The sequence below is a fragment of the Mesoplodon bidens genome, assembly GCF_964165515.1.
Source record: "Mesoplodon bidens genome assembly, chromosome: 6".
Lineage (NCBI taxonomy): Eukaryota > Metazoa > Chordata > Mammalia > Artiodactyla > Ziphiidae > Mesoplodon > Mesoplodon bidens.
The window spans coordinates 7,160,059-7,175,106 of NC_138162.1; the positions used below are offsets into that span (position 1 = coordinate 7,160,059).

The 15,048-nt window shown below is 53.6% G+C and overlaps 1 protein-coding gene across 1 annotated transcript in view; it reads right to left on the reverse strand.

Annotated features, from left to right (window-relative positions):
- Window positions 1–942: 942 nt before the first annotated feature.
- NUP188 (nucleoporin 188) overlaps window positions 943–15,048 on the reverse strand; it is a gene marked incomplete at its 5' end in the record, with an annotated part of 38,327 nt that continues 24,221 nt past the window's right edge. The window contains 21 exons of the mRNA XM_081238220.1: window positions 943–1,548; window positions 1,673–1,802; window positions 1,947–2,020; window positions 2,259–2,390; window positions 2,518–2,739; window positions 2,827–2,901; window positions 3,546–3,683; window positions 4,032–4,190; window positions 4,553–4,645; window positions 4,795–4,995; window positions 6,074–6,240; window positions 6,457–6,602; window positions 6,845–6,930; window positions 7,251–7,328; window positions 9,662–9,857; window positions 10,287–10,354; window positions 10,756–10,825; window positions 11,339–11,508; window positions 11,628–11,834; window positions 13,318–13,424; window positions 14,851–14,990. Coding sequence (XP_081094346.1) covers window positions 1,372–1,548; window positions 1,673–1,802; window positions 1,947–2,020; window positions 2,259–2,390; window positions 2,518–2,739; window positions 2,827–2,901; window positions 3,546–3,683; window positions 4,032–4,190; window positions 4,553–4,645; window positions 4,795–4,995; window positions 6,074–6,240; window positions 6,457–6,602; window positions 6,845–6,930; window positions 7,251–7,328; window positions 9,662–9,857; window positions 10,287–10,354; window positions 10,756–10,825; window positions 11,339–11,508; window positions 11,628–11,834; window positions 13,318–13,424; window positions 14,851–14,990 — 2,836 coding nt within the window. The remainder of the gene's footprint in view (window positions 1,549–1,672; window positions 1,803–1,946; window positions 2,021–2,258; window positions 2,391–2,517; window positions 2,740–2,826; window positions 2,902–3,545; window positions 3,684–4,031; window positions 4,191–4,552; window positions 4,646–4,794; window positions 4,996–6,073; window positions 6,241–6,456; window positions 6,603–6,844; window positions 6,931–7,250; window positions 7,329–9,661; window positions 9,858–10,286; window positions 10,355–10,755; window positions 10,826–11,338; window positions 11,509–11,627; window positions 11,835–13,317; window positions 13,425–14,850; window positions 14,991–15,048) is intronic.

Here is a 15,048-nt window from a genome sequence, read left to right on the forward strand (position 1 = left end):
CAAAGCCAACGTCTCCCTTCCTCCCACGCTGCCTGTGCTGCTCAGGAGGGAGTGCTGTTCTCCTACTGCAGCTGCGTAATTACGTTTTTTTTTTTTTTTTGGGGGGGGGTTGTTTGGGCCACGCCGTGCAGCTTGCAGGATCTTAGTTCCCCAGCCAGGGGTTGAACCCAGGCCCCCTGCAGTGGAAGCGCAGGGTCCTAACCACTGGACCACCAGGGAAGTCCCATGAAGGTGCATAATAGATGTTTTATTCCTAAGAAAAACTTGCCTAAAATCGGGCAGACGAGTGGACTGTAAAATTTGCATGATAGTTTAAGCTTGAGTAATTGACAGCTGACAGTGCTTCCCAGGGGCCCAGCATTGAGCCAAGCACGTTCACGTGTATTCTTGTGTCGTCCTCGCAGATGAGGGAAGAAGAAATCAGAAAGTCACCTCCGCAAAGTTCCATAACTGGCAAGTGGCCACGCAGGGACTCTAGCCCAGGTCGGTCTGGTTCCAGAAACTTCAAGTGGTAGCTCTGGGCTACAAGCCAGTTTTAGATTAAGGCCTGTAGCCGGGCCCAGAACTCTGATTAGGTCCCAAGGAGGCTAGAGGCTGGTGGGCCCCACTTCTGGGCCTTCTGAAGGGAGGGGGAGGCACAGAGCTATAAATAGGAGCGGAGCTTCAAGGAAGGCTCTACCCGGTGGTGAGCTCAGCCAGCTGTAAGTGGAGGCGCGTGGTAGGGGTCGGGGACGAGACCTGGGCGGGGGCCAAGGAGGCGGAATCTGAGCGCCCACCCAGCACCCCCAACGCCGAGACGTGAACGGAGGAACGTTCGTTAGGTGAGTGGTGGCTATCGCGCCTTCCCCAAACCTCCACTCCACTCTGGGCCCTCGGCCGAGGGAGGCGGTTCGATGCTCAGAGCTGGCTAGTCCTTGGGCTTTGAAGGTACACCCCACACAGTTGTGTATAAACAGTATTTTAATATTTGTATAAATAGACCACAATATTACCCAAAACTGCAAGAACAGAGCGTGGAAAACAGATTCTCAAACCCGTGCGTACAGCCTCTCCTGGTTGCACGTGACACTGGCTCCCCCATCTCTCCCCGGGGCCAGGGTCAAGTGCTGTGGGGAATGCTTGAAGGAAAGGAATACGCCTCTTGGGGGAATTCTGAACATGAGACTGAGCGCAGCAGACTCGTGGCTCCCCTCTTGATCTATTACAAAAATAATGCTGGGCGCTGGGGGCCGGTGGCTGGAGTCGTGGCTACTCTGGGGAGGTGACAGGAGCTGCTCTCAGCCCCAGACAGGCCCCTCAGCAGCACCCCTGCTGCCCAGGGCTTCCCTGCAGGCTGGTGGAGAGTGGAAGGCGGGTGGCGGGCCCGAGGCCCTATCTTTGCACGTGCCGGACAAAGGCCTGCACTAGCTGGATCAGAGGCTCCTGACTCTCAGGGCTGACCTTGGAGAGAGAGGTGGACTTGCCCTGAGGCGAGGGAAGGATGCCAGCAGCAGGGGAGCTGGGGGCTCCCCGGCGGAAGTAGCGTGAGAGGCTGGAAAGCAGAGTGCTCTGCGAGAGAGAAAGCACCTGATGAGGCCCCGCGTCCCCACCTCAGGGCTGGCCGTGGGAAGTGGGGGACTGGGACCTCCTGGGGCCCCTCCCCACCAGGCAGGGCCCCCTACCCCCATCCTACCAGCTCTGAGCTGAGCTCCTGCTTCATCCGCTGCTTGTCCCGGGGGTGTACAGCCGGGTCCCTAAGGTAACGCATTGCCTGGGAGATGAGCAGGTAGAAGCAGTTCTCCATGGTAAACATCAGGAGGGACCTGGAGAAGGGCAGGTTTGGGCGCTGCTGCAGAGAGGGCCGAGCCGGCAGTGTGCGGTGGGCCACGGAGCCAAGAGCAGAGCCAGCCCAAGACGGCCCCAAGACAGCCCCAACCCCAAACCAAATCCCAGGAGGGCTTTCTTACTTCAGTGTTCTGGTCCCTTCCGCTTGTGTGCTGAGCCCCACTGCCTGGGTGAGAGGCTCCTTTTTCTTGTCCAGCTGGAGAAAAAGAAACGGGGGTTAAAAAAATAAGGTAACAGTAACAGCTCCAACTCATTGAGAGCTTCCATTCTGCAGGGCCTACACTAAGCTATTCTATCAGTTATTCATTTAAGTCTCACGCTAATTCTTACAGGTCGGCTCTATCACACTCACTTTATGAAGGGAAGGCTAGATAAATGTGCCCAAGGTCATGGTTAGGAAAACCGGGAAGACTTGGGTTGAGGGGCTAACTTACCTCTCCAAGCATGTTTAGGGCCACGTTCACTGTGGCCAGAAGGGTCCCAAAAGAGGGGGCCACTTCAGAGTCAAAGGTGGGAGTGGTGAAGCTCAGGGCAAACAGGAAGTCGTATTCAGCAAGGTCCAGGGACTGCAAGGCAAGGCAAGACGAGAGCGATGTAGGGCCCCACAGGACCCAAGCAGCTCTTGGTGCAGAGCAGGGCACAGCAGAGCCTTCACGGCTCCACTGGAGGCTGGTGGCACAGTGTGGCTGGTACCTGATCCAGCAGGATCTGGCACACGTCGGGGGTGAAGTGGCGCAGGGCCGCCAGGGTCCTGCTGAGGATCTTGAGGAGCCCGTACTGGACGGTGTGCAAGGCCCGCTGCTCCGAGGCCTCTGTGTCGGGAGTGGGCTGCTTGGAGGAGCAGGAGGGGGCAGCTGTGGGTGGCCGCTGAGCTCGGGGGGCGACAGCCGAGGGGATGCCCTCCCCGTTTTTGTTCTAGCGGGGAGACAAGAGATGGCTGGAGCCCACGGAAGCCAGGGGTGAGGTGGTCCAGGCAGCCGCGGCGAACAAGGGCTCAGTTACCTGCAGGTAGTGCTGCAGCATCTTGCGGCTGTGCAGGAGGGAGGTACAGGCCTGGCACAGGTAGCCCAGGTTTACCTGCAGCAAACCCAGGGGAGGGGTGAGGGGGAGCCTCGAGGCAGCAGCCCACCCAGCTAGACCGACCATGCAGGTCTCTGTGGTAACAACGTACTTCTCGGGCCCCTGAGCCTCTCCCTACGTTCTCTCTAGCTCAAAATCTCACAGCCACCAAGCAAGCTCGACTGCAAACTGTAGGTCATCAGATGCCTGGACGGTTTCCCTGGGACCCAGCTAGATGCCAGGCACAATATGAGGTCCTAAGTAAATAAGTAAGATGGGGATAATTTTCCCATCTTACAGAAGAAGAAAAAGGCTGAGAGAGAGGTGAAGTAACTTTGCCAAGCTCACACAACCAGCAAGTGACAGGCCTGTCCGACTCCAGAGCCTGTGTTCTTTCCCTGCCCCCCTCTTCGGCTGGCTCCCAAGTCCTGTTCTAAGGGATGCGAACCAAGGTTGATCCCACAGAGCCCAGCTTCTCAACCTATGAGGCTGCCCTGTCCTGTGGAGGGAAAATTCAGCTCCAGAGGGAGCAATGTGAGACCAAACCCTGTGTTACCTGAAGAAAAAGCCCACATTCCAGGAACAGGCCTGCGATTCACTCCCCGCCCCATCCCCTCCGAGCATTTCCCCAGGCCCTTCAAGAAGCAGGTCTGAGGCCCCACCTGGACGTCCCGCATAAGCTGAGGCAGGTGGAAGTGCCACTCCTTCCTGAAGCTGGAGAGCTGCAGGAGGAAGCCCACGGTGTGGTCCGCCTCCTCCAGGCACGCCAGACTCTGCACCGTCCTCACCGCATTGAGGCACTGGGAGGGGGGACACGGGGAAGGATGGGGTGACTCAGGGGCCTGCCACGCCTGCTCCCACCCTCCCGCGGGGAGGAGAGGTCCTGGGTCCACATACGCTGAGGTGGCAGCGTTAACAGGAGGCTGGACGAAGCGGTTTCTGACTAAGAGGTTTCTGTCTGAGCAGATCCCAGACCGTTCCCCTCCCTCAGCAGGGCAGCCACACTGCTCGGCCTGTCAGCCAACAGTCCTTACGGCACCTCAGAAGCGGGAGCACTGGCACTGCTCAACTGCCAAGCCTCAGCCCCGAACAGCCCAGATGCCCCTGAACCCCAAGCCTGGACCCCAAGGATGCCAGCAGCCCCTCACCTGTAAGGCCCGCTCCTGGTGAACCCCCACGAAGTCCAAGGCCTCGGTCAGGAAGTTGTAGCGCAGGGTTTTGAGGAGCCGCTCCATCAGGGACATGGACAGGCGATAGACACCCGGCCAAGAGGGGGCGTCCAGCGACTTCCGAGAGGTGCCGGGCGTCTGAGACACAAACAACAGACAGGATCACGACAGCGCCAAGGAACCCAGCTGACAGGTAGAGCAGGGCCTCCTTGCAGCCCAGCAGCTGAGGCAGCCTGGCTGGTCGGAGTAGAAAAGCTCCTGGAATGGACGCCAGCAGGGCCAGACGGGGTCCGAAGGCAGCAGTTACAGGAATCTAGGTTCTAGACCCGCGTCCAGCACTAACTAGCTGTGTGAGCTTCTCTTGCTAGAGGTCAGTCTGGGGGCGGGGAGGATTCTGCACCATCAGTGCACTAACTAGGCCACTAAAGAGAGCAACTTCCGGGGCAAGTGAAAGCACCAAGGTGGGCTGGGGGAGGCAGTGGCAGGCCACTGGCACTCACCTGCACTGTCCCGTTGGTGCTGAGCTGGTACACACTCAGGAGGGGCAAACAAATGCTCTGGGTGATGCCGGCTCCAGCCACTGCTGTGGCCCCCTGGGAGGGAAAGATGCAGAATGAGATGGAAGCTGTCACTGCAGCCACCCCACCCAAGGGCAGGTGGAGGTCTTGGGCTGGGAGACTCACAGGCAGCGTCAGAACCCACCCAGCACAAGCCAAGAGGCTCCCTCGGGCTTGCCTCCTACCTGCTGGGTGCGAGCCAGGGTGAGCAGCAGGTGCAGCGCGGCCTCGGTGAAATGCAGGTTCTGCTTCACGCGGAGGCTCACCTCCAGGGTGGTGAAGAGGGTCGGCAGGAGGGGGAGCCTGCGGGTCACCTGCAGCCACGAGTCGCCATCCTCGTCCACCTCACACAGCTCCTTGGCCAGGTGCAGGCCCAGGACACACACCTGCTGGGGCCCAGGGGCAAAGATGGGTGAAAGGGAAGGAGGCAGTGCAGGGGGAGGAGGAGGGGAGGAAGAGGATGGACTTCCCCCGGTCACCCCTGCCTCCGAGGGAGCCGGCTGAGACAGGACTCGAGCGCCCGTGTCCCGCAGCTGTGCCTCTGCCCTCCCCCCGACCCCAAACTGCCATCAAGCCGTGTCAGCGCTCCTTCCCAATTCCACCACCCGAGCCGGTGCTGTGTGGAGTCCAAGTGGCCTCCCCTCTAGCTGCACTACTGCAGTCGCCTACTAGATGGGCCTTCAGTCTCTCTGGATCCTCTCTACTCCATCCTTCACCCCAGTGGCTTTTCACACTTACTGTTGACCACAAGCCACCCAACGTAATAATACGTTTTACACTGCGCTCCAGTATAGGCACACTCACGTTTTCATTAAACCTACCCTTATCTCCTGCAAAGCACAGGTATTTTCGTTTACGTTTTATTCTACTTCATTGAAAACATGCTGGTGGTAACCAAATGAGCTCAAGACCCACTTATAGGTCCTGACAAGTGTTGGAACAAGTGTTCCGTACTACACCCAGCACGCTCTCTGAAGTACAAACCTCATGTTTTCTCTCCCTTTGCTTAAAATCCTTAAATCGTTTCCTATTTCACTTAGGACCAAAGACCGTGACAAGGCTGCTGGTCCTCTAGCCCCCAGCTCTCCAGGCCTCAGCTCATCCTGGCTCACACCAGATGACTGTCACCCACAGCTCAGTACACGCTGTCCTCGCTGCCCGAGGCCCCCCTGCTCCCGTGGCCTGCGCGGCTCTACCAGGTCTTTAAGTCACCGCCGACAGGGCGCGCTCTCTCTGAATCCCTCGATGAGGTGGGAACTCCATGCTGCACATTCTCCCCGTTTCACCCCTGCGGGACTCTTTCCACAATGGAATTGTGACGCATCTCTGCACGGTCTGATTTATGAACTTTCTCCGCATCAGGCTGTGACTGTCTGGGTCCCTGATCACCCCCGGGGCCTGGCACAGAGGGGGCACCGGTCCCTAAGTGTGGGTGCGTGTGGGCAGGACAGACGGTGCCCTCACCCCATCCCGCTGGTCCTTGTGCCGGGGCCGGGAGCAGTCGTCCGTTTCCATGCTGTCCCGGCCTGACGCCAGACTGTGGCGGGTCTGGTCGAAGAGTGCGATCACCTCTCCTTGGAGGGTCTCACAGACGTTCAGCACCAGCTGGGAGTACTGGGGGATGTCGCTCACTGCAAAGCAGACGGGGGGGACGCTGCCATGCTCACCAAGGCATCTGTCCCACGGCAGAGGAGGAGAAAAAGAGCCTTCCTGAAGGGAAGAGTTCCGAGACCAAACACTCATGCCTCGCAGGAGAAACGTCTGGCTCTGAAGTGGAGGAAGCCCTGTCCAGGCCGGCTGGCACAGGGGCCGGGAGACCGCTCCACTGGCTCCGCTCTGCCTCTCACCTCTCATCTCCTTCATCTGCAGCACCGTGATGAACGCTGAGAACACCTTGGCCTTGGTCTTCTCCATGAGTTGCTGGTCTGCCTGCAGCACTCCCTCCAGGATCTCCGTCAAGGGTCTGAGGATTTCATCCACAGAACCTAACTCGCTAGAAGCAACGTGGAGAGGAGAGGGTGGGCAGAACACACCTCAGAGAAAGGCCACACACTGCCCTGCTCCCCCTCAGGATGCCCGCGGAGCAGTGAGCCTCACATCAGGTGTCTGCCTGAGTCCCGTTCCCCACGAGGGGAGGCCAGCCCTTTTCACACCCACTTCCTCCCCTTCGGGAAGGGTAAGGCAAGCGTCAGTGAAGAGGATGGGACAGGCCGCCCCTCCCGGCACAGGGCTCACCTCTTCCACTGCCGGAGAAGAATCAGCAGCAGAGTGCACATCATGGAGCCCAGGCGGAGGCAGTTCACGGAGGCGGGGACTAGGAGCTGAGGGGAGACAGCACACAGTTAACGTCAGGCTTCCTATGAGCTGACGAGGTGGGAAGACGTGAGCTCCGTCCACAGGCACCTTCAGCCTCAGGCCTTTCTTTCCCAGCAGCGAGCTCACGGGTGGGTCACGTCACGGGGAAGAGGCCAGGGGTTGGCACGGCGGCAGCAGGCCTCTGCCTCCCACTGCAGCCTCGGGCCTCCCAGGCCACTTGAGCCTTTTGACCTGACCACTCTTGCGGCTGCAGGCTTGTGAGCAGCTATTTGACCTCGGAGACCTTCTCCCTGGGAGGAATGGGAAATCTCCCAGACACACTTACTAACGCCTTGGTCCCATCGAGCACGTCAAGAAAGAGCTGGCGACGCACTGCAGAGTCGGTCAGGTGCATTATCTCCGCCTGCAAAGGAACAGGAAAAAAACGTCAGGAAAATTTCCCAGACTCTAAAAGCCAAGAAAGGGGCTTCCTTGGTGGCACAGTGGTAGAGAGTCCGCCTGCCAATGCAGGGGACGCAGGTTCGTGCCCCGGTCCGGGAAGATCCCACGTGCCGTGGAGCGGCTGGGCCCGTGAGCCATGGCCACTGAGCCTGCGCGTCCGGAGCCTGTGCTCCGCAATGGGAGAGGCCACAACAGTGAGGGGCCCGCGTACCGCAAAAAAAAAAAAAATAAATAAATAAATAATAAAATAAAAAAAAATAAAAGCCAAGAAAGGTGGGGTCCTCTGTCAGGTAATTAGTCACCGACTGCCTGTTTAAAATGGGGCTTGAGGGCCCTGCTGTTTCTTTGTCCACCTTAGCCATGGTCAGAACCAAGCCCAGGTTCACCTCCTCCCCCTGATGACATCCTTCCTCTGCTCAGACCCTTCAAAGCTTCCCAGTAGAACCCATCTAGAAACACAAACTCCTCTACAAGGCCTGGGAGCCCCTTAGGATCTGGTCCACCTGATTTTGGTATCATCCCCGTTGTGCTCACTCTACTCCAGCCCTACAGGTCTCCTTCCTCCTCCGTGAACCGGCCGAGCTCTTCCCACTTCTGGACCCCTGCATCTGTGACTCTGACTGCCTAGAGCACCCTCTGGAAGGTTCCTCACACACTCAGGCCTCAGTGTGGACAGCACCTCCTCAGAGAGAGCCTCCCGACCACTCCTATCCTCCTTTAGCAGTCGCTACCATAGCATCTTTTATATATATATATATATATATATTTAAATTTTTATTTATTTATTTATTTTTGTCTGTGTTGGGTCTTCATTGCTGCACACAAGCTTTTTTCTCTAGTTGTGGTGAGCGGGGGCTACTCTTTGTTGCAGTGTGCAGGCTCCTCATTGAGGTGGCTTCTCTTGATGCGGAGCACGGGCTCTAGGCACGTGGGCTTCAGGAGTTGTGGCTCGTGGGCTCTAGAGTGCAGTCTCAGTAGTTGGCGCACGGGCTTAGTTGCTCTGCAGCATGTGGGATCTTCCTGGACCGGGGCTCGAACCTGTGTCCCCTGCATTGGCAGGCAGATTCTTAACCACTGCACCACCAGGGAACCCCTACCACAGCATCTTAGTTATTTCCTTCCTAGTGAACTACCACAATCCCAAACTATATTTCTTCGTAAATTTGTTCACAATTTACCTCTCTCATGGGCCACCTTCCATGAGATCAAAGACCGTATTTGCCTTATTCACTGCTGCATCCCGGTGCCTGGCACACAGTAAGCATTCCATTACTATCCATTAAATGAATGAATAATCAATATCCTGGACTAAACCAGATAGGTTTCCTAGGGGAAAAGAGGATGGTGGGATTTTCAGAGCTGCAATTCAAGAACTGCTACCCAGGTAGGACCTAAAAGGCGGGTGACACACAAATTACTGCCTGGGGAATCAATCATTCCCCCAAGACGGTTGAGCCTTTTAGTGTGTCTACAGTCTCAGGGGTCCAAAACCACTCTGCCACAGCCAAGCTCCAAGGCTGTGGACAGTCTGGCACTAGGGAACAAGTCATGGAAGATGTAAGAGTGTGCCTAGAACAAAGGGCATCTATTAAGCTGAAGTTAGTAATGAAATCAAGATAGTAATGTGGATTCCCTAAGGCAAAATAGGTCAATATCAAGTCCTTACTCCACAGCATGGCGTTGTCAAAGCGTGTGCGCGCGCGCGCGCGCGCGCACACACACACACGCGCGCGCGCGCCAAGGAAAAATGCAAATTCTTCCCAAACGTTAACTCTCTCTCTAAAAACCAATGCTCTGTAGACACACATTGCAGAGACAATGGCCTCTGTTCTTTTTCTAAGAAGACCAGGAAATGCCGTTTCTAGAACCAAGGAAAACCAACTGTTCCCTAGAGAGGGTGCTGCTGCAGCTGTTGCAGCTACCTGCTGACTAGTCAACAAATATGTACTTAGCGTCCACAGGGCACACAGCGTGAGAAGGCCAACTATCCACGTGCACGAGAGGTGGATGAACGAAGGGAGCCCCCGGACCTATCCAGGGCCCCAAAGGTGGCTATAGGAGGGTTTTATGAATGTCTGAAGGGATTTTAAATGACTTCTGTGCACTTTCTTTAAGGGTCTTTTGTTTGCCCCAAAGCCCTCAAACACCCCATATTTGGCACAGAACCTGTTACACTTTAGCTCTCAGAGAAAAATCCTGATTCATTCTTTATCCCAAGGGACTGTATCTGCTAGGCATCCCAGCATATCGTTGCTAAGATACCAAAGTGAAAACCGCACCCCAGGAGGTTCTTACGTGACTAGTGGCGATGATGAGAAACATCCTCCAGGCGGAGACGAGCATCTGATACTCTACCAGGGAGGTGCAGCTGCTGCCCTCTGTGTCAGCCGTGTGACATGCCAAGGACTTGACATACCCTGACCAGTAGGCAAAGCGTTTCTCGCTGGAAAATTTCTCGAGTGTATCTTTTAAAGACTGGTCTAGTGAGCCCCTATGGTGCCGAGAAAAACAAAACCTACAGTTAGGTTTTAAAAGCAGATGGCAATGTGATGGGCACAGACCGTTGCTGAGGCAGAGAAAACCACCTCACGTGGGCTTAAAAGCAGACAGCTCCCGATCAGCTCCGATGTGTGGGGTTCACACTTCTTGCTCAACATAATGGGTTAGGCTGAGGCCTTTTCTAGGATTCCTCCTCCATAAAATCCCGAGCACACAGAGTTTGCTTCACAATAACTCTGACAATCATATGTGCCATCAATGGACTGGCCAGGGAGGACACAGACCAGTGGCCCTCCATAAATGGCTCCAAACCAGCTCTCTCCTCTGCCTTGGCTCATACAGCCGTGCCCTCAGCCGTAGACTACCATGGTCCCCCTGCCACAAACCTCTAATTAAAATCTCAAAAGGGGAAAGGACTCACTTAACTACATAGTATATCTCCAAGCAAATTATCTTCATGATTAGGGCACAGGTTTCCAGGATGCTGGGCTGTGGAGGAGGAGAGCAGAGAATCATGAGAACCTCTCCCCTGGTGCCCCGCCCTCCCACAAGGCAACAGAGCAGGGACCCGACACTAGAAAACGAGAAAGCACATTCCCTGTCGAATGTGAGTGGGCATCTAACTAGTAAGAGCAGAAGCATCAGGTCCACGGTGTCTCCAAGTGAGCGGAGACCACAGAGCCAGCAACACAGAGCAGGGCATGCCACTTCCCAGAGCAAGACAGCAAAGGAAGAGGAGGCAAGCACTTCTCTGAGAGAGAAGTTTCTAGTGAAGAAAACATTCTGGTTGTTTAATTAGGGGAGGAGTCACTTTCCACAGCTCAGTCTCACAGCCCAGCCTTGACTCCCAGGGACTTTCAGTCACTGTCCCTCCCTCCACCACTGCTCACCTCGGATGTTTCTGAGGGAGGAGAAAGGGTTCCAAACAGTGGACTGGTTAAATTCTCCCAGAACTTGGGTCTAAAAAGAAAATACGTGTTGGCAATCACATGTTCTCTTACCCGGTCCCTTCTCCTCTCTCCACCTCCCCTTGGTGGTTACTTCTCCACATTTTATCGCTCCCACAACCCTAACATCTGCTGCGTGGGCCGCTTGCTCCTACATAAACATCAAGGGTTCCATGGACAAAACAGGCTCCAACAGAAGAGCGTGCTCCATTCAGTCCAATGGCTTGAGTGAGTCATTCTCATCTGAATCTACCGTTTCTCAAGAACAATGGTTTTGGGGGGTTGGCAGAAGGCAGAAATGCAAAAGGTGGAAACTCTTAAGGTAAACACATCAGAGTAAAGGTTACGCCTGCTGGTGGCAGCTTTAAAAAGAGAATAAACTCCCACACACCGACCCAGGCATTAAGCACGTTTATGCATGTGCCCAGGGACCTGTCACAACAAATCTCTCAGAATGACTGTTACCCCATCTTACAGACAAGGACATGAGCTCTGGAGGTTAAGTAACTCCTGGAGACAGACTCACTTGGTTCTGAGGACCAGCATGGCACTGTCCCGACGGTCCTGCCACAGGGCATGCAGAAAGGCAATGGCTGCACGGTGCAGCAGCGGTGGGCACCAGTAGCGATCCTGCTGCTGGGAATCAATCAGCTCCAGCACCACATGGAGACAGCTCCATACCCCAAGGCTGAATTCCTGCAAGAGGGGCAGGCGAGAATTCAGCCCCACAGCTTCTGCCATCAACTGGACCCGCAGAGTCCAGCACCCACCTCCCAGGGAGCCATGTCCCAGCTTCATCCCGGGTGCAGGCTCACCTTGGAGCCATCACTGCCATCCTTCACCTCCAGATTCAGAAACAGTTCAATGAGGCCTGGCTGCGTCTCTACGGCAACTGTGAGGAATTCCAGAATCATGACTTTGATGCGCATGTCCTCAATCTTGCTCCGCAGTCGGGTCAGGAAGGCATCGCGGATGGCAGCCGCATCATTGCCCAGGCAGGCATATACTGACATTGGGGCCACCTGGTGGAGACCAGGACACACAGGCTTAGAGCTCTACCTCCAGAGAAACCTCAACAGACTCCTGAAGAAAGGTGCTAAACAACTCTCGGAAAATGCCAGAAAGGGAAACATTCAGATGGATAGCTCTGGGTCAAAAGAGACATCATTCCCAACTACAGCAAAAGATGCCCAACAATTCCCAGAAGAAATAGTAATCAACATAAAAAGATGCATAACCTCTCTCATGGTTAAATAAATGCAAAGTTAAAAAAAAAAGATATTGGGCTTCCCTGGTGGCGCAGTGGTTGAGAGTCCGCCTGCCGATGCAGGGGACACGGGTTCGTGCCCCGGTCTGGGAAGATCCCACATGCCGCAGAGCGGCTAGGCCCGTGAGCCATGGCCGCTGGGCCTGTGCGTCCGGAGCCTGTGCTCCGCAAGGGGAGAGGCCACAACAGTGAGAGGCCCGCCTACCGCAAAAAAAAAAAAAAAAAAAAAAAAAAGATATTGATTTGTCTATTAGATTAGCAAAGATTAAAAAACTGATGAAGCCACTGTGGCGAGGATACAAGACTTGGGCTTTAGGAACATAAACTGTTACCATCCTTTTTGGAGGGTAATTTCAAAATTTCTAATAAAAATTAATATGTCCATTGATATCTATCTAATTTTTTTTTTTTTTTTTTTTTTTTTTTTGTGGTACGCGGGCCTCCCACTGCCGCGGCCTCTCCCATTGCGGAGCACAGGCTCCGGACGTGCAGGCCCAGCGGCCATGGCTCACGGGCCCAGCCGCTCCATGGCATATGGGATCTTCCCGGACCAGGGCACGAACCCGTGTCCCTTGCATCAGCAGGCGGACTCCCAACCACTGTGCCACCAGGGAAGCCCTCTATCTAATTTTTAAGAACTGTAAACAAAAGTTTACAGAGTTCTATGGATAAGAATGTTCACTACAGCACTGTTTAACACTAAGACAGAAAATAGCCCAAATAAATTAGGATGCATCCATTCTATGGCATGCTGTGCAAGCATTAGAGAATGAAGTAGCTCCAAATGTGCCCACACGGCAAGACTGCAGGATATCGTGTTAAGTGAAGAAAGCTAGACACAAAACAGTATGTATCGTGGAATTCTGCTTTTGGAAAGAACAAAAGCTCACACCAAACATCCCTTAATATACAAGCTCAGATAAAAAGAAATCTGGAGCAACGCGTACCAACCTGCTCATAGGAATTCTTGGAATGAGGAGATCATAGGGTACCTTAACTTTCTATGTTACATTTATCTGTAACATTTAAATAAACATTTAAAAATGAATTTGTATGTCTTTTATAAACAGGGAAAAAAAAAACCTCTCATAAAACACAATTTGCGTGCATGTGTGTGTGTCTTTATGGCTACATCACTTTAAAAGTCCAAGTTAGCTACTTTTCTTGGGAGAAAGCAAGAGTGGTCTCAAGCACAAAGTCAGTTTTCTGGGGCTTTGACTCGTTAGATGGGATCCTACCGTGGCCAGACGTTTCAGTAGCTGTATGGCAAGACGTGGCAAAGCAGGGTCGTGTCTGTGGTAGATGTATTTGGCAAGAACAGCAATAAGGTTGTTCCCATGGGCACCTGAAGAAGTACAGGAAACAGTTTAGACACCAAAGCATGCCTGATTCAAGCTCTTAAGAGAGCCTTCTGTTCAAAAAGGCTCATATGTGTGAGGAAATTTACTCTCAAGTACTTGGAGGGCCAGAGCAAATCTAGGTGTCTGTATCATCCTCTTTTTTCAGTAGCCAAGGGGACAGGCAGGACTGGGGGTAAACAGCTCAATCCAATTCATTAAGAGCAGAAAAAGAGGGACTTCCCTGGTGGCGCAGTGGTTAAGAATCCGCCTGCCAATGCAGGGGACACACGTTCGAGCCCTGGTCCAGGAAGATCCCACATGCTGCAGAGCAACTAAGCCTGTGTGTCACAACTACTGAGCCTGCGCTCTATAGCCTGTGAGCCACAACTACTGAAGCCCACGAGCCACAACTACTGAAGTCCACACGCCTAGAGCCCACGCTCTGCAACAAGAGAAGCCACCTCAGTGAGAAGCCCGTGCACCGCACGAAGACCCAACGCAGCCAAAAATAAAAAAAGAAATAGATTAAATAAATCAAAAAAAAAAAAGAGCAGAAAAAGATACATTTTTAAGAAAACAGCCTTTTAACAAATAGGTTAGGAAAACCTAACCACATTAAAGCGTCACATTAAAATGCCATCATATTGGGCCTCCCTGGTGGCGCAGTGGTTGAGAGTCCGCCTGCCGATGCAGGGGATACGGGTTCGTGCCCCGGTCTGGGAGGAACCCATATGCCGCGGAGCGGCTGGGCCCGTGAGCCATGGCCGCTGGGCCTGCGCGTCCGGAGCCTGTGCTCCGCAACGGGAGAGGCCACAACAGTGAGAGGCCCGCATACCGCAAAAAGAAAAAAAAAAAAAAAAAAAAAAAAAAAAAAAAAAAATGCCATCATATTAAAGCATGGCACTGAAATGCTAAAAATCCCAAAATGATACAGCTCGAAAAAGGTCGTAGATGTTACCCAAACGCCTACTTGAAAATGAGGAAACTGGGTCCCAAAGAGATTAAATGAGTAGTTTAAGGTCAAAGAGTAATAACAGTCAATACTAAACAGATACCAGGTTTTACAAGTAGTAATTTAATCTTCATTATAATCTCATAAGGTAGATACTGCTGTTATCCCCACTTCATAGACAAGAAATCTGAAGCAGAGTTGTTTAATTACGTGCCCAAGGTCAAAGCTGGTTGAAGTCAGAATTTGAACCTAGACGGTCTAACTTTGAACATGTGTTCTTTACTATTATCCTGTCATCAACAGGAGGCAGAGATGAAGTATGATACAGTCTTCTTATTTCTAAGTCCAGGATGGGAACTGGTGATCACTCCCAAATTTCCTCAAAGAGTTCATCAGAAAATATTATTGACCTCTAACAACACAGCCTGAAGTACGTACTTATGGGCAGAAGTGCTGCTGAGTAGAAGACAATGACATACCATGCTGCGTGAGAGCCTGTTCCAGGGGGGACACCACATTAGAAGGAGGTTTCAGCCGAATGGCGTTGTTGGTGACGGAGAAGGCCAGTTTCACCGTCTTGATCAGCAGCTGGCCCTGCCCCTGGCCCTCCGCCCCATCGCTAGGGTGCCAAATGGAAACCAAAGTTGATTCAGACAATATGACTTCGTTCGCAATAT